The sequence below is a fragment of the Neolamprologus multifasciatus genome, chromosome 10 (assembly GCF_963576455.1).
Source record: "Neolamprologus multifasciatus chromosome 10, fNeoMul1.2, whole genome shotgun sequence".
Lineage (NCBI taxonomy): Eukaryota > Metazoa > Chordata > Actinopteri > Cichliformes > Cichlidae > Neolamprologus > Neolamprologus multifasciatus.
Genome location: NC_140448.1, coordinates 8,955,989 through 8,979,634, shown reverse-complemented (window position 1 = coordinate 8,979,634; position 23,646 = coordinate 8,955,989). Strand labels below are relative to the sequence as shown.

At 39.0% G+C, this 23,646-nt stretch overlaps 1 protein-coding gene across 3 annotated transcripts in view; it reads right to left on the bottom strand.

Moving 5' to 3' along the window:
* LOC146509569 (roundabout homolog 1-like) overlaps positions 1-23,646 on the bottom strand; it is a 98,097-nt gene that overhangs the window by 71,275 nt on the left and 3,176 nt on the right. Inside the window, exons 2-3 of one of the 3 annotated variants that reach the window (XM_085173928.1) lie at positions 19,410-19,541; positions 17,972-18,058 (exon numbers count right to left, since the gene is read on the bottom strand). In XM_085173928.1, coding sequence (XP_085030054.1) covers positions 17,972-18,058; positions 19,410-19,494 — 172 coding nt within the window. In that variant the 5' untranslated portion in view covers positions 19,495-19,541. Of the gene's footprint in view, positions 1-13,184; positions 14,449-17,971; positions 18,059-19,409; positions 19,542-23,646 lie in introns of those variants that run through there. The other 2 variants (XM_085173929.1, XM_085173930.1) reach the window with 2 other exon arrangements.

Sequence of the window (23,646 nt, the reverse complement as noted above, 5' to 3'; positions counted from 1 at the left end):
AGTTTTTACATTTTTTTTTTTACAATTTCCTGTTTCCAGTCTTTATGCTGAGGTAAGCTAACCATGTCGTGCTAGTGGCTTCATATTAAAGATGTGAGAGCTGCAACCATATTCTCAGCTCACTCTTGGTCGGAAAGGCACTTCCCAAACTGTCAAGCAATCAGGCTACGCATCTGTGGTAGAGACATATAACAAAGATTCGCACATACTCATTTGTTAAGTAAAACAGAAAGACGCAATGAATGCCAGACATTCCTTCTCAGGCTGTATAAACTACAATTAAGTGGAGCAGTTCAACACTGTCATTCACACAAGAATGCAGGAAAAGGAATGTGAGTGTGTTTTTGCGCTTGTGTGCGGCCAGGACAAGGTGTCTACAACCGCACTTTGTCTCATATTTTGCTGAAACATTTGATTTTGAATTGCATTTGTACATATGGTTCTAATTACTGGGAAGTTATGATCAACTTTGGTTGCAATGCTGTAAATTAGGGTTTCTTTCTTCTCTTCCTGCAACACAATGCGCAGTGAGGCAGTCTCCAGGGAGGACAGTCAAGGTCATGGACAAGATAACACCTCCCAACTGCAGCACCCAGATGTTTGGGGCAAGATATGAGCAGAGTGGAAATAGGCTTACCACAGGCCTAAAATTAGATTTAATGAAAATCTGGACTAAAGGCATTTTCATTTTTCATTTATTTTTAAAATTATTCTGAGATTAATATTTAATGATTACATTCACAATTAAATGAATACCAAATTCCAACCAACCACCATTCCTTGCCTGTCCAATTAATCATTTGCATTCAATGACATTATGAAAGTGCTTCGCCAAAGTCAACCATAGGGGAACCTCCATGAAAAATATTTATAAGAACATTGTTAATGAAAAACTTCAAGCACTTTCCCCAAGCTTCACATGTGTGGTTTAAATAAGCTGACAAAGGTAAAGAGCTTAATGCTAAAGATATCTAGAGCTCAACCAGCAGCCTCAGTATGAATGATTGTATAAGCAGTGAAAAGACCAAAGCAGGTACAAGAAAATTCTCGAGACAAGTCACAAAAGAGATGATGTAAGCAACTGTCATTTCTTTTGTTAAACATATAAATCTGAAAATAATCTGTTGCACCTCCTTTTGTTTGGTAAGATAAAATATGTCAGATAAAGGTGGGAGTACGGCAACTCATTTTGAGTTATTTATTCACACTGACATCATGTCGCTATCGCCGGGCGCCGTCTCTGCAGGTCGTGCACCTCTCGATTTTTGTAACCCGGCCTTGTTGTGCTGCTGCCACCACAGCTGGGTTGAAGACACAAGTGTACAATCATCTTGCTTTTTACTGCCGTTTTAATGACACATCAGTACAGAAGCTCACCGATTCACCGGTTACACAGAGGGAGATGTTGCAACAGTTTGAAAAGAAAACTCTGCAATCCCTTTGCTTTTGACTTTTCCTCCTATATCAGCACTAATGTTGGGTTTAATCTTAGTTGCAACACCTATCATTCAGGAAAATACTGCAGCAACTACCTGCACCATAACTTTGGGCATAAATGGATGTATGATGATGTTAATGGCGGGGCACAAAGCGAGCAATGCGGCAGGTTTGCTGGTGCCTATAAGGGAAAAAAAATCTATCCAAACCTACCTGGCTCTGTGTGAAAAAGTAATTGAAGATACAATTAAACCTAATCACTAGTTGTGCCACACTTGGCAACAAGAACTGTAATCAAGCTTTTGCAATAACTGGCATTGAGTCTTTCGAATCATTGCAGAGAATTTTGGCCCACTTTTCTTTGCAGAATTCAGCCACATTGGAGGGTTTGAACATAAATGGCATGTTTAAGGTCACAAGAAAGCACCTCAATTGGATTCAAGTCCAGACTTTTAACCCTTTCCAGACTGATCCTTGTCAATGACTTTTTTTCTCAGCTGTTTCTTTAGATCGTGACACGAAATGTTGCTTTTTGAGATCTTTCAGCCTACTTCACTTTGTCAGACAGGTTGTATTTAAGTGATTCAGCAGGTCTGGAGGTAATCAGGCCTGGGTGTGGCAAGTAACACTGAGCCTTTAAAAAATGTGGTGAATTACAATTGATTTTAGGTTTTTTGAAAAAAAAAAAAAAGCTAAGAAATCAGAAAGGGGGAAATATTTTCTCACTGTACTGCATGCAAAGGGTGTTCTGTTTTTCTTTGAGCCAGAAATGACCAGCTTTGGACAAGAAGGTGGAGTACTAATTAATGAGCAGACACTAGCTAGCTTGATTCTTTCAGGCACATCCCTTCAGCTATTATGAACAGCTACTATAAAGGGGAATGTTAGATCAAAGACAGGCTGTACCAGCTGTAAATGTGTCTGTTTCTGCTGTAAATGTGATCTTAAAATAAAATCTGTTAGCAGCAGCTTGGACATGGACATTTGAGAAGCTGCAGTTTTTGACACTTGTGTGTTTATAGGCTTAATTTTTGAGCTGTTTGGTTAAACCATACCCATCTTCTAAATTTTAAAGCTTCTGTGCTGTTTCTGGACTGCATCTTGAAGATTCTACCAAACTTAAAGCATCTATTCATAGACTGACAGACATCCTCTCCAAACAGCTGCAAAAGTGCTTTAAGCCTCTGTTGTACTAGTTTCTACTATAGTAGAGTGGGCAGTACCACATTTTGTCACACTTATACACATACAGACTCGCATAGTGAAAACAAAACCCAGACAGGCTCTTATGGCTGGTAAATAAAAGAGAGAGGAAAAAAAAACACTTTGGGTTGCCATCTGTTAAATGCTCACTGGGAAGGTAACACACAATAAAGTCCCCTGGGCATACTCGAACCAGAACATTGCTGGTACATGATAATCATCTGAGCCAAGTAGGTCACCAGGACACATTAACTGCAGGATGAATCCATCAACCTGTCTATAACTCACATAAGGGGGCAAACATATTGCACGTGTCTTATGTCCCTGCAGAGAGAAAGAATCAGATAACTTTTTTCCCCCTTTGTATTAGTCCATTCATTCATTGCCGTTCAGCTTATGCTAATGCTGTTTAGAAGTAAAGTCTGCTTTGTGAAATATTGTCAATAGATTCTACATGTTTGGCTTTTTATGTGCTGACCATATTGTTTATTCCTGCACCATAAGCTAAGGTGAGATGATTTCAGTCGTTTATCTCCGGTACACTACTGCCTGGAAAGGCCAGTAGCCCATCTGAGAGGCTTATTCTCACTCCATTAAATGTTCACTGGAAAGTAAAGTGGCTGTACAGGCCATTGATTATCACTCAAGCAGAGCCCGAGAGCAAAACCTCCCATGAATAGAGAGACAGTGAATTGGCAAAAAGGTCATTTGTTATGATTACAGGAAAAACACACACACACACACACACACACACATTTGTATATCTGTAATGAATTATTACACATTTAGATTTTTAATGAAATGCATTATTTAAAGTTTTAATGTGTGTTTTATCATTTCACTAGCTGAAGCTACAGTGTACAGTCTACAGTCTTAGTATAATCAGTTAAACTGAGTACATCAGACCACCTGTAGTCTATGTTTTTTTTCCTTCCCTGTGCCCTTAGAGACTTGAAACTTAAAAAAATAAATGTTTTATTTAAATAAAACATTTTCTCCTAAACTAAATAAATCAATACTTTAATGTCCCATTAGGCTCATGCTGCGCTATTGCATGTCACATGTGCATGACCTACATTTATTTTTGGTCCTAATTGTGCCCCTGGTAGTGACAGCCCAGATGTGAACTAACTGTCACACTGTGAGGGGAGCCAGACTTTGCCCAAAGCACTAAATTCAACTACAAAACTGAAGCACTATAATTGAAGTCTTTCTCATTGGCAAAATCCCATTTCATGCACAAACACATGCTGTACACACGCTATTTATGCCATGTCATAATATTAATGGACACACTTACAATTAAACCCCCAAATAAGCTTGCAATTTCCTCCAAACCCTTCTTTCTTAAAGTCTCAAATTCGGTCTCTATAATGAAGACGCAGAACACGATGCCACAGTCATGGATTGTACAGATAGTTACAGCAAACACAAGATCTTATTAAGACAGTTATTAGTTTTATAGCTCAATCAATTTCACCTGCTGTGCAATAAGCCCCAAATGTAGACATATACCCGATATACAGTATACACTTCATTGTCATAATAATAAGAGAAATAACAATAATAATAAAAATAATGTCTTGGATTTTTTTTCAGGTGTTTTGGGGCATTTCTGTACATTTTAAATAGTAACATTTGGTGTGAAGTTAAAAAAATCCATAAAAAATAGCCATAAAAAATAATACAGAAATTTCCTTCATGCTATATTGTTCTGTAATTTTTGGATTTCTCTTTTTTAGTGCTGCTGTTAGCATTGCAGATAGATTACATTGACACATATTCTACATTTTAGACAATATTTGTGTTTTTATTCTTGCCAAGAATTATATTAAGATCAATTCTGTTCTCACCTGTGTCTACTACAGGCAGATTATTAGTATAACTTAAATACTGAAAGGGGAATCTTTGACTAAAGACAAGGAAATCCATCCACAAGCATCTCTGACGTTTACCAATTAACACATTAAGGTTGTTAATAGTCTTCTTAATCTTAATCACTGGAAAGAAACTAAATGAGCACATTTCTTAAAATGGGCTCATTTCTTGCACATTAAGACATTAAAATGGGTTGCGCTCTCAGTTTGCAAAGCACATTGCACTTTCTTATGATACTAACAGCCTGTTATCTTAGCTGGCTGACACCTGTTGGACTTATTCGTGCTACTTGTGGAACAAAGAAAAGGGAAATAAATATCTTCTGATTGCTTAACTCATCAGACCTTCAGGGAATCTGTTTTTTTAGACGTCCTTTGGTTCCTTCTAATGAGGAAACTCTCTGAAAGCTGGTTTTAACAAGTACTGAATAAATGAAGCGTGGCATGTTACTTTTTAACCACAAATCAGCAGGTTCACCTGGAAATGCTTATACAGCAGTGTATGTGACATTTAAATGTAATTTTGTCTTTTCTCAAAACAGTTTCAAATCTTAGGTCTGAACATTTTAAAAACACCAACTGGTGTTTCACACATTGGCAGCGTTCATGCCGAGGAACCACATGTAAGTCTTATCAAAACACAGCTGCCGCTTCTGCTGCTGCTGCTGGTGCTATATTACCACCATAAAAACACATTCCTCATTTGAAATATTAGGCCTTAGTGGACTTGCGATGCGAAATGCAGTTTTAATCCAATTGAATCGGGTTTTTTTTTTATTATCTTTCTTTAAAAAATGTAGTATTTCCCACATTCCCCCATTTGTAAAACTGCTTAAAATAAATCATATAATAACAAATGGTGGTAATGCTATTTATTCAAACTGATTATGGGAGTTTGACTTGCCAATGTCACATATAAAGCATGAAGCAGTAATGCAGTAACATACAAGTGGCAAGAAAGCACAGCAGTGAGCGAATGAGAGCTGGCTTCTGGAAGTCTATAATATCCTGACCATTATTTCTTTATTTTTAACAATCCTGTCAGTCACTTCCACTCCACAGATATTATTCTTTTCACTCTATATCTGCTATTTGAAAGACTAAAGCGCTGATAAGTTCAGGTTTTTGTTTTGTTGTTTTGGGTTTTTTTACTTCTGTAAAAGATAAAAGCTTACCATAGGAGAGGCCAATAGATTTTTTTCAGGGTGATTACTCATGTGGCAGCAATTTGAGAATTTATCTGTGTGAACAGCTTTTTATTTGGCTCCATGTGCAATGGTGCTGTAGATCGCACGTGTTGGCACAGGCTCTTAGGTTGATTGTTGACGCATAAGCCCAGCTTTTGGGTTTGCTTTTGGATTCTTTGACGGGTAATGATCCAATAACCTCTTTATGCTTTCGCGGTTATCAAAAAAAGGTGTTACTGAGGTAAAAATGTTTCTTTGTGAGTTGTACAAACTTGTGTTAACAGTTAACACGTTGTTTTCAGTTTCAGAAATAATGATGTAATGAGCTGCTTACAAAAGATTGTATTGACACAATGTAAACGCAGTTGATTTGTGGAAAATAAAACCAAATCTGGCTACAGTTCTCATTTGATCAAGTTCATGACAAAGTAGCTGTTTGAAGTCAGCAAAAACACCGCAGGTATTTTCTTTTTGTGGATTGGAATTAAATATGGTGTAAATCTGCTCTTTTAGCTCTCATTGCATTGGAAAATCAAAGTCAATGTGAACACAACCTCTGTGAGATGAATGAGCAACTGAACTTTCTTTTTATCTCTGTTTTCATACAGATTCTGAACACGGGTTAATTAACGTATTTCACAACACCGTGACCAAAGCCTGCCGATGCCATCCCTGTCAACATTTGCTCCTTTCGTTCTCTCTCATTAACCTGAGCCATTTTCTAATGGGATGAGACACTGGCCGGTGGCGTATCGTATCACTCAGCAAGCCTCAGTTTCACAGACTATCAAAAAATGGCCTTCAGGCACAGTGAAGCCCAGCACTGCTAGAGAGAAAATTGAATCTAGTAAGCAGGCTAAGCCTGGCTTTATTACAATATTAGTTTCAGCCTTATTTACACAAAGTCTAGAGCTGAATTCAAAGATGGAAAATTCTTGATGAGAGCAGGCAAAAAATAAAAAGAATTCTTTTTCTTGTGGAGTGGCTGAAAAATGATAGAAAAGTGATGAAGAAAATGGTTATTTAACTAAAATGGTTATTATTCAGCGATAGCAGTGAAAGATAAACTGAATACAATGTGCATCATACATTTGTAACATGTATGTTTGATGCTTTTAGAGCATGCTAAATTAGCTGTCAGATGCTCATATCCCTCTATTAAAAAAACAAAAACACCAAACATGACTGACGTCAACATTTTACATGAATATATATTTATATTTCCTAACTTTACCAAAGTTATAGGTTTTAAAGTTTAGAATACTTTGAATCTTTACACACAGAGTCCACATGTCCATGCATATGGTGACTAACACATAGGGCACATATTTTCCACTGTCTTCACAAGCTAATGAGAGTTAATATCAAAACGCTTGAGATGCTTTCACCTGCGTCAACCTCTGTCTAATGACGGGAATATTGGGTACAGTGTTTGGCTTTGAGGTTCTGTTCGTCTGTTCGAGACTGTTGCGTTTCATCTCGGCGTCTGAATTTGAATGACATAAAATTCTAATATATTATTAGCACCCAGTGGCTCAGTTCCATATACTTGAGAAGCTGACACCACACCATCTGTCACTATCCTGGTGTCTGAAAATATCCAGTGTGATGAAAAGCTCCTCTTTACTTTTCTTCTAAAACATGTTTGGAATATATTCAAATATGAAACGCCTTCAGTCTTTTTGTTATTATACTTCAACGTGCAAAACAACGTGATTAATTCACAATATATTGTGACATTTTCTTTTTTTTGAGGCGGGATTCCTAAAGTAGATCACATTAAAAAGTCACTTTCATATGAAAGTGCAATATCCTCTGTTTCTCAGCAAGATTTATCTACTGCTCATCGAACACTCTGCTTCCACAAACGTCCACAAAAATGAAGTGTACTAACTCAGACTGCAAAAATAAAATGCCAATTAGGCTAATGTATATCCTGTAAGTCGCATGTTAAATTTGAATTATGTATTAACAAATAGATGCCAGTTAATATTTCCTTAGAATGTTTTACAGTCAAGCATCGCTTTCCCAACACTTTTTCCAACAGACTACCCATGCACTACCCAGGAACAACAAAACCCTTTCCCACCCCAATGCTGACAAAATCCTAAAGGAAACACTGATCCAAAGCACAGTGTTTCAAGTGCTAACTAATAATAGGTGCCCTAATTAAAAGAAATTTATGCACGTTTCGGGCTCTTCGGTGGGAGATGCTCTGGTGGGAAACAGTTCTTTATCCTGGAGTCTTCACATAGAGAGCTTTGAAGCTTGTCAGTAATGACGGGGAGAGACAGGAGACAAATAAAGGTGAAAGATGAGAAGGATTGAGGAAATGGGTAATGTGCATTACTGATGGGGTCTATCGCAATCCTCAGCCATTGTCTTTGGTAGCCTGTGTTACTGTATAGGTTTAACAGTCAGAGGTAGCCTAATAGATATGTAAGAGAATATATGTGGTTTTCCACGTATGTCTGAGCTTTACGATGGAACGACTTCTAAAGACCTATCAAACAGAATATTGACTCTATTGATTACTGGTATGCCTGGATGGAAAGGAGATAACTCAGAGAGGTCACTTCAAGAAGTATCTCTGAGGTCATGTTACTCTGACCCTTTCAAATCCAAACCCTGGAAGGATAGATAATTACATTTTAAAGTATTGCCACCATTATAGCACTCCAATCACTGCTAGCACCAATGGGAAATGGGTCCCAATGACAAATTTCAGAGATTTCCCTGAAAATATCAGCACAGCATGCCATAACCCATCTTGACTGTCAGAGAATGACACAACAGATTATGCAGATTAACCACACACTTTGGGTGCAGAATATCACAATATTTATAAAACCTCAGGACAATGGAGAGCTGATTTATTTAGAGAAGTAATTATCCTAAGTGCTTCAACACACAGACATAGCTGGACAATAACCTCAGAACAGGAAACTATGGCCAGAGGAGTACAAACAACCCAGAGAAAACCACAAACCCACAGCCATTTCTGAAGCTTAGACGTTTTTTCTCTCCAGATGAGCAAAGCTATTGCTTTACTATTTAAGGTTTTCTTGACAGGGTTTGAGGAATGAAGAACAACACCACAGATTGACAAGCATAACAGCCAAATTAAAAAAAATAAAAATAAAGGTTTCCCATATTTGCTTCTTAGGTCTTTCCATTTAGTGTACAATACAGTTTTTGTGCATGTAAATAGTCTGCAAATTTGGAGAGATCATACCACTATTTTTTTCTTCTCAAAGAAAATATTGCTGCTGAACAAAGCCTGCAAAGCTCACCAAATATTGAGGGGGGGGGAAGGGTGTCTTGATCTGGATTCACACCAAATGAACAAAACTTCATTGATTTTCTATATATTATATCACCCTGATTGAATACACAGTGAGGTAACAATTACACTGAGACATAGAGTTGAATTTTATGCTGAGCTTTATGCTTTTAATAACGTTTTAATTATAACAACATAATTTGTTTCACACATGCATGAGTTGCTGTTACGCTTTACTAAGTTGTGACACTGTATCAATACTATCCTGTTGAGGTAAACAGTTTAAACTCTTATTATTACGTTATTATTTTGTTTGTGTTCTATTTTTAAAATATGACTTGAAAAGACTGAGACAGTAGTAGAGATTTGTGAAGATCCTCCAGGCAAGCAACCTGCTACCTTCGCAGGGGAGGCAGACAATAATCGATCCCCCTCAAAATGAGATGTGCAAACACTTTTGCCTCTCTGTGTGTATGTTTGTGTGTCTGTGCGAAGGTGTGATGACCTGTTGCCCACAGGCCCACAGGCACTCGTCGAAGCTCCCAGTAGCTTGTTCCTCCCCAGGCAAGCAACCGCATTCAGCCCCACAGCACCGCGAGAAACAAGTGAGTAAACAAGGGAAGCAATTATGAATCACAGCTTTCAGCAGACAATCTGAAAACACACATTAAAAACAAGCTCACGCTAACGGCATTGCGTATGCATTTATGCACATTCGGGCTGAACCAAACAATTGCAGCAACATCTGCAGGGGTTTGGGGGAGTAAACATGCAGTCTTAGTTATTCTGTTTCAACAGTTCTTGATGGGCCAGCTTCTCATGAGTAAATGCTTGTGTCAAACAACGTTCATGTGAAACGACCTAATTTTTTTACACTCTCTGATCTGGATGCTTTGAATGACAATGAAAAATTCCACTAGGATTTAGGATATCTATCACATTCAAATGGTTAAAATGAAGCTTCCATATAATCTGATGTCCAGATGTATAAGTCTGATGTATCTTAAAGAGCAGTAAGGAAAACATAAAGCTACTGGAACTCATGGGGACACATAAATTTGCAACCAGCTTAGGGTTGTTTAAGAAGCGTGTACTCAATCAGTGTGAAGAAGACTCCACATACTGGTGTATTCAAACCAAAATAAACATTCATGAATATTCTTTCCAACCAAACACATGTCTACTGTAGGTTATAAGCTGCATTATTCCTAAGGAACACAATTTCAACCAACAAACAAAGGAATTCTTGGCATACAAAGGCATACAAAGACATCCTATCAGCCCTATCATCCGTAGCAAAGAAATCCTCATTAGTAGTGGAAGTCATCTCATCACTGTCACCATCACAACGACTGTAGGGAGTCTTGTTAGCTTAGGGTCAGCTTCCCCCAGTCAAACCATTACTGCTTGAGGTCTAGCTCTGAGTAACAGGTGCTGGACGTTTTGTCCAGCCACAAAAGTCAACCTATAGCATCCAGGACACGAAACAAAATGATAAGTATGTGTGATCTGTAACCTGCGTACAGCAAGCTCCAGGAGGTAGGCCAGATGTTTCAGCTAAACTACCCTCTGCAGGGTTGCCGTTCACAGCGATTATAAAATTGGGCTGTGTCCTGCTGGTCTCTGAGTCCCTCTTGTACTTAACAATCATACTGACTGAGAATATGGTTTTGCTGTCAGTGAGTTAATCCACTGATAGCGCATGGATGAGAAGGTTTATAAAGGTAAGATGTCACCTCAGAGGATTTGGATACTTATTGCTAAAGGCTAAAGTAATGATCCTAGTGACAGTTAAGCTGGCAGTGTTTTTATAATGACCCTCGACTTAGTTTGAAAGCGCAGCTGTAAAACAGCCATCTTAATGAAGAACAACAGAATGGGCCGATCTTATATTTTCCTGAAGTACCTTTTTATGCAGTCTTTGCAGACCTTTAAACAAAGCAGGTAGAATGGTGAGACAACAACACTCTGGGGACGCATAATTAAGATGTGCACATGGGAAGAAAAGGAAAAGGCCATCTCGACAAGAGCACGTGCTTTTTATGTGCGTCATTTAGATGATTGAACATCATCCTTATTACCTGATTTATTACTTAAAATGACACCGATAGCTGAAGGTTTCTGTGTATGATCAAGTCACCAAACATCCAGCTTGAAGAGCTGGATCTTTGCCATATTTAGGTGTGTTTATTAGAAAACACATTAGAAATGGGAAAACGATGTAATCGTTCTGATTGCAATTTGGACCATTTGCAAGAGAAATGGCAGCTATCTCAGGTATAAACTCTCTATAATCAATCATAAGAGCATGCTCTCGTGGGTTCAAACTGTGGTATTGCATGTACTCTGCACCTAATAACCTCTTCCAACTCACTTGGTGACCATTTGTCAAAAAATCTGCCCACTGCATTAGTCAAAAGAGAATGAAGTAAATACTGTTATTAATATTTGGCCTTCTACTAAGGGGTTAATTTCATCGCAGGGCTGTTCACATGAACCACACAGAAGTTATTATGTTCACTTGAAACTTCCTCTTGCCAGTTTTCTTCTTATATCCTGACAAAAAAAAAAAGCATTGAGTTCAGAGACATTATTTTTTTAAAAACTAGACGAGTGAGCCGTACTTCTCAAATCTCCCTGAAAACTCTTGGAATTATGCGGTTACCAAATTTGTCGGTGTGCAAATTTACAGACAACATACTGGAAAATTGGTGTCAGGCACATTTTAGTGCTCTTGGTGAAGAGGATGGGCAAGCTTTAGCGTGTTTCCCCCTTTTTTTGACTGGCCACTGAAATTTAAGAAAAGAGCAGGTTAAAAGCTGCGTTATAGCCACGTTACTGCTGTGCGCTGTTTTTGCTTTCATTAAAGTGGCCTGGAAGACCATTTAGGACATATTCAGCGGTTTGGAAAGTGTGAAGTAAATACAACTTTTCGTATGTTTATTTTAAAGAATGTGATCCAAAAGTAAGGTTGTGTTTAAGCCACACGTCTTTTCTGAAGTTATTTGAGCTGCTGTAACCTTTGGAAGAATCACCTTGTGTGCTGTCAAGGAAAGGAAGTTCTGCATCAGATAAAACCATCACTCAGTGTCAGACACTTACGAAAGCTCTAGTGCTGAAAACACAGCAGTTCTTTTGCAGCTTGTGGCCACTGTTAATGTTACTGACAGCTGCCTCTGCTTTACAGAGTGAACGAGTCTGGCGCCAGCACAAAGCATCAGGGTTTCTTTAAATGAAGGAATAAATAAATAAATATATAAATAGTGAATGAAACAAATGTCATTTCATGTGTTTTGAGTCTAAAGTGCATTCAGAAATACACACGCACACATATTAAGGCTACATTTGCAAACATTTGGAAACGCGTGCTTTCAAATGGTCATTGTGGGTTATTCAACATAGACTGAGCCAATCTATCAAATTACACATCACAATAAATTGCACAAAACACTCCAATAAAACCTTTCTTTCAGGTTATGCACCCCCAACCTCCACCTGTGACTTCACTGCTCAAGGTTAACCTTGGTCATTCAATAGACAAAAATAAAACTCTGTGGGTAATAATCAATGTGCATACTGGTAATCCAAAAGCTTTTCTCTTTTTTCAGTCTTTGTCTTAGATTTCTCCCAGTGAGAATGATGTTTAAAGATGGCCGGTGGCTGATTTCCCAACTTGCAGTGCCTGAACATGAGAGGATATTTTGCAGAGCCTCTGTTCTTAAGTACACCCCTATATAATGAATTTAAAAAGGCGACAACCTACCAGTCCAGCTAACTCCTCCTGCACTTAGTCATGCAAATGATCTCATGCTATTGCAAAACTGAGAGTTCTCACATAAACTTAACAGCAGCCCATGCATTCAGCCGTGAGCTCCAATGAATTATAATAAGTGGTTTATAAAAAGTATTTCACTGGACAGCAGGGTCACCTCCAGCTACTCCAGTCAGCACGCAGCATGGGTCAGGGGCCACACACTGGTGCTGCTGTCTGCAGAGAGCAAAGGTGACCCAAATACCTGCGGGCTGCTGTTACGGATACAACTGAGAAAATCCATCATCTTCTTTCCCTTCACTTTCTGTTTCACCATCGCTACATTTTTGCATATGCACGTGCCCATCGGGTATTATTTGGAAACTTTCCATCACTAGAACACAGGCTAAGAGGGGAAAAATGTTTAGGCAATAAGCAACTCATACCTGAAGAAATGTTTAGAAATACCAGCAGAAGGTAAACTCCTGTGAGATAAGCAGGCATCTCTAAGAGCAGCTGGAAACGGTGTTAATCCAGTGAGAATGCGTTTTCTTGTCTATTTCATCTAATTTAGGAAGTTCTACAGCAGAGCCGAAGACAGAGGGGGGATCGGGGCGGAGGGAGAGTTCCCGAGCTCCGCGGTAATACAGACAGTAATGTTCACAACTGCTCCTCGGACACTGAGTTTGTGTTTGAATCAAAGTTCGAATCAGTCGGAGACATCCTTACGGGTTATCCGACAAGTAGCCCTAATCCACTCAACACCACTTGGATTTTCTCCACTCCCACTACCCAGCTCCTCACTTCCAAATGCCGCTAACTTCACGGAATTCATCTGGGATCAGATTTGTCCGACTTCGAAAGAGGATTTCCGCAGCTGAATGAAGAGAAAGGATCGAGAAGAAGAAGAAAAAAAAAAGATCCGAAACGTCCACTTGCAGTCACTTTAATGGTTTAAAAATGTGTAGTGTTAGCCCGATTTAGTGGGACTGACGCTGGTTGGATGAGGCGCCGTGCGTCTCTGCGCTCAGAGCTGGTCTGGCTTGCCTACCCAGTCACAGGCTTTTCTGTTGTGCAGAGGAGATTCCTGCGAATCAGGCACCATTTAACCGCATACGGATACACTGACAGCAAAAAGGCTCCAGTAGGCTTTGCATCGTGCTCAACTTTTTTAAAGATGAGGCTGAAGAAGTCTAATATATGTCATAAAACCATCGAAACGCGGAATATCCAGTTTAATAAATTAAATAGCAAAGTGTCACAAGATCATGTAACACATCAGGCAACTCCAGCAACATCAGTCCTGTTTAATGAACGGCGGCAGCCTGCAGAGGACTATAGTAAACTCCAACTAAACCCTTTGTCAGGTGCCCATCATTACCCAATATTTTAAGAAGTGCTTTTAGTCACATGCAGATTTCCCCCATCTAAACTACACTCGATATTTTAAAGTGTGACTACTGCTGAAAGTGAACAAATGACCTTGATGAATGATTTATACTATTTTTATCCCACCATCAAGGAGAGAGACGTGCACTGTGTTCTTATTATATCCAAAAGGGACAGGCTCGGGCAACACACAAAGAACTGCTACAATCTTAATGAGCTGGTAAAGCGTGCCTTCATCTGTGAGGCTGAAGAGTCACTGTGCTTTTCAGGGAAATTGAAAAAATCGATCCAGATCGCACCCTCTGACCCCCACTCATACTCCTGTGAAATTGGATGATATTTGAAATGTAATATCTCGTGGATTGTGTCCTAATGTCACGTTGAAGTAATAACTGGACATCCTCAGTTATAATCCGATTAAATAAATACTTTCTATCCATAAAGAAAACTATAAACTTGGCAGTTGGTCTAATTCTCTAACCTAGTGAACCAAAGAAATGTATTTGTTGTCTGAGCGGGTCAGGGCTCCCTCTGCTGGCTGCAAGAGCGCAGCACAGTCCATGGGAAGGATTGCTCCTGAGAAATTTCGCTTCTCCTTTAGAAATTTAGAAGTTTAGAAATGTTAACGTTGAATTCTGACTCTGTCACCCCGGATCATTACTAATGCAACAGGATTAATACTTTGTTTTTGTCTTCTAAGTTCAGTATGTTAAATGTGTGTGTGTGTGTGTGTGTGTGTGTGTGAAGGTGTGTGTGTGTGTGTGTAGGTGTGTGCACGTGTGTGTGTGTGTGCACGTGTGTGTGTGCACGTGTGTGTGTATGAACCTTTCTGTGTTGACTGTCATATCTAATTTATTGATAGCCAAAGTCAATAAAAACTTGAATGGTGTGTTTTGCTGTACTAAGTAAGTCAAAGTCACTAGTCATTAAAGTGTGTTCAGAATTTCCAAATTAATGATGAGACATCCCATTAATCTCTTTGCTCTCTCTCCTACATATGCTGCTTTTATAGATGGGTAAAAGTATTGGTATTGATAGTGGTAGTGGCAATATTAGCCCTGTAATTACTTGCATTGGATTGATACCAAAATTTGGAGTATGGCACAGCAATAACTTATATGTTTATTTTTCTGTATGCACACACGCTCCACCCACCCGCAGTTCAAATCTAAGAAAGCTAGCTTAAAAGGAGCTAAAATGGTTTGTTTCATACAGATTTTAAAAAATAAATAAGTATTCTTTTGAACCGTGAATCATGCAAAGCCACTCTAGCAGAGTAGAAAAAAAACAGAAATATAATAAATTTGGAAATGAGCATAATAGGTACCCCTCAATTTTTGCAATAAATAAGCATGCAATTAAAAAAGTCCTCCACATATCTGACTGAAATTAGTAACAAAAAAGGAGTAAACAGTAATTATGCATTTAGGGTAAATGTGACCACCCCAGCCTACTCTCATGCCACAGAAGTGGTAATCTTCAGTATCTTCTGCTCTTTTAAGTCACATTTAGACTGAACAAAGTTTACTTACTCAGCCGTCCCTGCCCTCATGCCTCAAATCCTGTAATTGCCCATTGTGGACCTCTGGTGGCTCTGTCGAATGCATTCAGCTTTCCATGCCAAGACATCACAGCTGGTAAACAACCAGTAAAATATGGGAAATTACAGTCTCACTATGAGCTCTCGTCTGGCTTCATAAAACACGCACTCAATGGCTTTCATTGTAAACACCTCAGATTCTCTGCCGCCTTTATGCATTTTCTACCTTTCTAAACCATTTATAGTGTTTAAAATAATTTTAACAACACAGTGATATTAAAAAAGATAATTGGACAGTGCTTTCCTCCATTATTCGCTTTGAATTATTTACTGCACATATTGCATTTTCCTTCTTATTTTCCCAAAGGGGGTCTCTGTTTGCCCACATTTCTTTCATTACTCGCACGTAAATATCATCCCTGCAATATGACTCTCTGGCAACCCAGTTGGCTGAGACTATAAGGAAGAGCAGGCCTGTGATTGTATTGCAAGACATATCATTTGGTGATGTAATAACTGCATCATTAGTCTCAATTTACTGCATTAATATGAATATACTGGCTGGAATCACAGTAGAGCTAAAGAACAACAAAAAGAAGATAAACGGAGGTTCACCCATGCATCTTTTGTTTCATGCATGCGTGGCCTCTACATAATGCCAGGTGCAGTGTGCGCCGCTAAATGCAGAGTTTGTGAATTCTGTTGTGTATTTCACAACCCAAAGCACCAATATTTCCAGGAACAGATGGTATAAAATGGGAAAAAAAATGAACACAAAGACGTGCACGTCTTCACGACAACACAGCGCATAAAATGGCAAGGAATTCAAGGAGAGCGTGCCAAGTACTGAGACCTAATTTTATTTATTTATTTCACCCCAGAGTGGATATCCAGTTGGTTCTCATCCAAGGGAGAAAATATCTCCAGTAAGCACAAAGCCAAATCGCCCCTCTTCCCCCTCCCCCAAAAAAAATATTTACAAAAAAATAAATAATTTGGAATCTCAACAGAGCAATAAACTTGGCCTCGATCGTCTGTTAAGCACTATCAACTGTTTTTATCCACTAAAGATGCAGACAGGTTTTAAAAGCTGTTACACACACACACACACACACAAAAGATCTTTCATGATATTTTTTGCATTAGCAGCTCCTTTTCACATATTTTACCCATTACTAGCTGTAATTTCCATGCTGATTCACCGCTCTTTGCTCCTCATCTGACAGTTCGTTGGCTTTTTCATGTCTTGTTTGCATCATAGTTGTCAAATGCCTTTCACTACAGTTGCTCAGGGTCATGCAAAGTACTGAGGCAAAATGAGAAGCGGCCCTTGCCTTCACATTTAACAACACAGTCAGAAAAGCTGATGCAACAGCCGTGCCTTCTGTTTTTCTCGGTCTTCCTCCAAACTGGCAAACTGGCAGCTGCCCGGATGGTCTCATCATTCATTAAGACTTGGATATCTTTTCAACTTTGCGCCATCTCACATTTTTTTTTCTTTCCTTGCTGGTCTACTAAGATTTTAGATGTGAGAAAGGGATCAAGAATTCCACTTTCACCCATTAGTGCCACATAAGCTGACAATGGAACTCCACTTTTGATTTCATAAGAGAAAAAGAAAACATCTTCATGGTGCCCATTATGGATTAGAAAAACACACTCACATAATTATTATGGCGTGTCATTTTCTGTTTGTGTTTAATTTAACTTTGCTTCAGAGGCTAGGAAGAGTGCTCAGCATATAAATCAGTTTATTGAGGGCGATTTTTTCATCTTCAGAAACCACAGAGACTGCAGAGACAGAAGAACACTTAAATGTTTAGCTTTGTTCCACCACAGTATACCCCCATGTCAAAGCCCTCACCATAAAATGTCAGAGCAAAGGGATAGAGGATTGAACTGTGTTGGCTTTGGACACAGGACTTGCGGTCGACAGCTGCTGAACTGGCATTAAATGGTATTAGAGTCTTTGTCAGCAAAAGGAAATGTGGTATTCTTCCTGGGAAAATGGGATCAAAATTGTGTCTTTCAAAGGACAAATACAGAATCAGCACATCCTGGGGCAACACTTCACCGGCAGCTTTGTTGAAGCTTATTTCAGACGCTTCTTTGAAGCTATTTTGCAAGATAAAACCAAAGCAAAAGCAACAGGATTAGTTGAACAACTACTGGCAATAGAGAATGCAATGAAAAGTAAATGCAAACTAGGAACATGCAAGCATAAAACCAAACTAATTCCAGCATTCTGCGCATTGTAGTCACAACGACACGATGCTTTACGCAAGACTGATGAGTGGATCATACCTTTATACCCCTGGTTGTTGCCTTGTTCAACTTCCTGTTCAGATGTGGGCGACTGGGTGATGACCTCGTGGTTTCCTCTGTGTTTGTCTATATTTGTTTGCAAGGAAAAACAACAGCAAGTGTAAAAAAAATACAGTATTTTTTGACCTACATAATATATGTAATCTATATCTTCATGGCCTAAATGTATCCACAAACAGTAACTACACTGAAAATTATTGCAGAATGATTGTGAACACTGTAAGATAGGTTTAAAAAAAAAAAAAAAAAGAACAAATAAATGTAAATCATCTCTCAGTACCCGAAAGAAAGAAGCATTTTTAACAAAGAAGTTTTATGAACTTCAGTTGACATTTTAGAAAAGGACTTAATGGTATTGAAATGATGACTGGGCTGGTGGAAGTGAATAAATAGATGAAGTTAAGAAGATGTTTCCCAGTAGATAAATACATTTTGCTTTGGAAGCACATTTTTATAAATGCCAACCCTGTGAAGTGTATTCAAATTTAATCCTGCAGTAGCAGAAGTTTTCCTAATGACTTAGTCACAAGAGGAATGTGATCTTTTATGTGTAAGCCGAAACTAAATCTAATGCAACATCAATTATGATATAAAAAAATTAGCTTGGTATGCAGTAAAACTTTTGTATAGCTTACTGACATTCATATATGTGTATTATGACCTTAAACTGAGAATGAAACATTTCTCAAAATGTTTTAGGTGTGTTTGCAATACTGTGAGCAGTCATTCTATTCATATGCGTATGCTCACATAGATCAACCTCAAGGTGTTCATTAATTTCCCCCAAGATCGTCCCAATCTTGGGGGAAATTAATGGTGAGTGGTATGGGAGTGATATGCTGTATAGTTTCAGATATTTTCTAAAAATCTACCACTAGAGGGCGCCACTGCCTAATCAATACAGCAGAGCTGGGTGCAAGAAAATGGAACAGAGGCATAATGTTTGGGCTTTCATAGTTTCGGTCCTTAAGTGTTTAAGTTTTTTAAACGATGCCCATAAACGCCAATATATAAGAAAAGCTAAAGGTTTACATATCTGACAAGGAGATTTAGTCATTTGAAACTGAAATAAAAGAACAGAACATCAAGCAAAATTACAAATTCCAATCTATTTTACATAATAACTGGTAGAAGATAATCTCACTCAAAGACAGCTCAAAGTGTATATAATTATAATCAGTGAGCTCGATTACAATGAAAGTTTGCATACACAGAGCAGCAATGCGCATTGTACAGTAAGGCAGGGTGTGCATTTCACTGAAAAAGACAAGAACAGATGCAAGTGATCCTTGTTTTCATGTTTTCATCCAGGACAACATAAATGCACCTACAGGAGAAGTTCAAGTTAGTAAATCACAATAGTGCGTTCTAATATATTACTCTTCATCGTTCTCACACCCACGTATGAGATTCTCACCTGATAAAAAGTCCATGCCACAGCCCTGCTGCAGGTTGTTCATACAAAGCAGGCCAATGAGAATGAATATTTGAATAACCAGCATAGTCCCAAAAGGCAAAGTGGGTCTTCGGGAAGACCTCGAAAAAGAAGCTTGGACAAAAAGATAGGGGAAAAGAGTGTTAGCACATTTCAAATTTGGAACATCCTTTAGAAATAAATGGCTCAATGTACTATATGTGTAGTTCCTTGTGTGCTTTATTGCTATTTTAAACCATTTTAAACTCTAAAAAAATGTAGGAAATTGTTACCACAGATATTCTTATTACAGTTCCAAAGTGAAATCATTCCTTCTCCATCATCTATGCTGCTGGCTAGTTTGTGCAGGCGTGTCTCTGTGTAAAAGTTCTACAATAAAGAAAAAGAGGCAGACAGATGGACTTTGCTCTGAAATGCATCCAGAATACAGACAAACTGTGGGTCTGCCTGCTTCAGTCTGATCCAGTCCAACCTTAACAAGTGAATGCAGATTGCTGTGGTGTCTGTGCTGAATTTCCTTTCAAACCCCAACACAGGCGAGCCTCTAAATCTTAAAGACGCTCTCTGTCTGTTTTGTGGAAAAGTGAGTAGGAGTACGCTTTGTGCTGAAGTGCTCCATCAAAATTTCATGCGCTCATACATATTCCAAGTCAAACACCATTGAAATATGGTCACGTTTACCTGCTGCATAGCCCATCCTAATGCTGCAAATACACATTTTTCACACACAAAGTGAAATGAAACAAACCATTACTCTCAAGTGAGTGTGGTGATGAGACACAATGACAGCTCCAGGCAAGGAAAAAAAAGAAATCAGTTCTACTGATCAGCCATCTGTGGTACAAACAGCACTGCAACTCTTCCTAGCTGTCTGATGGACAGCCAGATTCCTGGGATGTCTTGGCACCCTGTGGCCATCAACTCCATGCACCACTTTAATTGTTCTGAGAATTACGCACCAACAGCCAGCACTGTGAATGTGCCAAAAACTTGAATGAAGCATGAATATTCTGTGCACATAGCAATGAAAAGATATGGGTTTTGGCATGTAAAGGGGTACTGTACTAGCTTAAGGTTCTGGGTTTTTTTTGTGTCGTTTGACAAACTGTGAGTGTTTCATGAGATTCATGACTGCACGTTTAAAAATTTGATTTGTTTAATTTAGATATCTAAAATTGAACTCATTTTTTTTAGAACCAAGAAAATCAAATCAAGCTGGACTATTTGAAGACTGTTAATAATTGCTTACTTAAATAATTGATTGTGCTTCTATAAAAGTCAACTTGTAGATATGACAGTTGGAATGTATAAAGGTATGTGAATTAATCACACCGGACTAAAATATCTCAATTACTGATTTTACAATTCTTCTGTTAGAAGGTTTGGAGAGATATAGAGCGTGAATTCAGATTACTTTGTTTATAACTTTCTTTTCTTCTGATTCCACAATGAGGTTGGCATTTTTTTAAGCTCAGAAAAAAGATCAGGTGGTCCGCCAGGTATCTTTTCTGCAGATGAACAGTGGCTTAGCTTAGCCGGCATTTCAGGTGCAGCCCGAGGAAAGAGGAAGGATGGATGGATGGATGGATGGATGGATGGATGGATGGATGGGTGCATGGATGGATGGATGCATGGATGGATGGATATTTAAACCGCAGCATCCTCAAGCAGCTGACATCTGTGATTTTTAAATATTTCAACAGCAGAGTTGGTGATACCTTAGAGCAGGGGTAGGCTAACCTTTCTGATGATGAGTGCCATCTAACATTTCCTCAGAGGTCAGTGTGCCATATGACTGCATTAGCAATAAATTTAATAACACTCTATATTAACAGTTACACACTATATAGAACAACTTTATAGAATTTGTTTGCAGATGTTGGCAGCTATCAGCGAATAGTTATCAGCTATTTTGAAACAAAAAAGACACTTTTTATCCATAACAAGAACTCCATAACAGCAAATGAACTGTACAAGAGAAAATGCAAATGCTATTTATGGTCTCCTCACAACAGTGATAAGAAAAATGAACTGGGCCAATATGGCATGTTTGTTAATACAGAGATACACATGTTACATGGTCTCTGAGTGTCCAGCATTCAGACGGCTACCTGAGGACACTCTTCGTGTGAGAGAAAATCTGCTCACACAGATATGTAGAGCCAAATACTGTCAATAAGGCCTCTGCAATGTTCTGAAGACAGTTAAACTTGTCAGGTAATGATGTCCAGCAGGTGAAAATAAAAGCTCCATGAACACGCACAGCTATGGATTCCAGCTGCGTTCGTAGTTCTGCAAACTTTGATCCCCACAGAGTCGAGGTTTTCATTTTAATCAGCTGCATTTCGATGTCGCATTAACTGGCATTAACTCAGCCAGTTAATGCGAGACAAATCCAGCTGCTCATTAAAGCTTTCTGGTTTGATCAGAAAAGAAAACATTGGTCCATACGCCTGAAAGTCCAGAAAAAGCATTGTGAATTCTGTCTTGAGCGTATGGATGTATCCGTGTATTTTCGCAGTGCTGATGCTGCGCTGAGCAGACAGCTCCTGAAGCGTTTGAAATGTTGGAATGTAGAAATTTCAACATCGCTTGAAAAAAACTGCCAGCCAGCAACGTCCCTGTCACCAGTAGGCTAAGTGATTTTTAGCCAATTACAAGTTGAATCTGGTAGTTGGGGTTGTTAGCTAAGATACCTGTTGTGGGAAGCGGCACAACTAATGTGTCTATGCGAGCTAATTTGCAATGTGCACCGCTGGCCCGGCCATTTATTTTTTAATGCACCCTCTCAGATTAACTCACTGCGTGTCGTGCACAGGGCTGGACTGGGACAAAAAAATCGGCCCTGGCATTTTGACTAGAGACCAGCCCACCAGGTATTATGGGAAAAGCCATAAAGCCTTTGAATGAAAACAAACGCTGTGGTGACAGTGATGAACACTGTCTTGTTGATATATGCATGATTTCTATACAATTTACATCAGATAAAAACTTTGGTTGTAAGATTCAGATAATTATTTATTAAAGGCGAGAAATTTTAAATGAGAATAAGAAAGAAAAGTATTTCTTTGTGCCCCCCTTTTCACTGTTAATGCCCTACCTGGCCCCCTGGCAAAACTTTGCTAGACCCGCCCCTGCACAGTTACCAGCTGTCAGCTATGTAAAAAAAGGATCCTGGTGTTATTTGTCTCTCAGAAACAGTTCATAACTTCCCTTCAACTCATTCATGTCACCTAAAAGGTAAACCTGTTTCTCCATCACAGCTCTGATGATTCAGTAAGGACATCTCCTGGTTTCATCTTCATGTTTCCCTTACACCAGATAACCAAACCGACAAAATGACCAGCAGCTTTACGGCTCCAGCAAACATCAGCTGATACTAGAAATTAATATTAAATAAATTCTAACAACAGCTGATCAAGCTTAAACGTGCTGCTGTTTTTTTAGCACAACGTCTGCTGGTTTCCTCTTTCTGGCTCAAAGTGGGTGATAAACAAACAAGAGAGAAAAGCCGATCAGCTGATCATTGATCAGTTTTATGATTGAAGGAGCAACAGGAGAAGGAGGGGAGAGAATGAGAGAAGAAGAGGCAGCTGACAGCATGAAGACACATATAACTCCAGCTTTGTGTCTTTTTCCATTCTAGCTGAAGTCCGGGACAAACTGTGTTCCTTTTCAAATCAATATTTTCTCTGAATAAGAGACGATTCGGTTTTTACGGGACGGTTAGCAACTCTACTAACTAACCTTGTGAATAAAATAAAGTTCATTATCAGTAACATCATAGCACCCACCCAGGTGTATAGAAACTCTGTCATGCTAGCTAGTACGCAGTACGAGTTATTGTAACTGACTGTAAAAGGTTAGCACAACGAAAATAAACTATACCTAAACTTGGTTTATATCTGACCCAGATAGACTGCAGGTCATAACTTCTTACCTGAAGTTCAGTTCACCTGACACTCCAGCCACCCCTTTCCCTCATCCACCCGCTGGCTGGCCTCTGTGGAAGCTCCGCCATAGCCACCGCCAAGCAACTGAGTGATTTTTACACCAAAAAATGCCAGTATCTGGCAAATCCACCACCTTTCATTGTTTATACCGTTAGAAGAAGAAAAAAAAATCGGCCCATAAAACCGAAAAATCCCCATCGAGCCACCGGGCAAATGCCTGGTATGCTGATGGCCAGTCCAGCTACGGTCGTGCCATCAGTTAACCC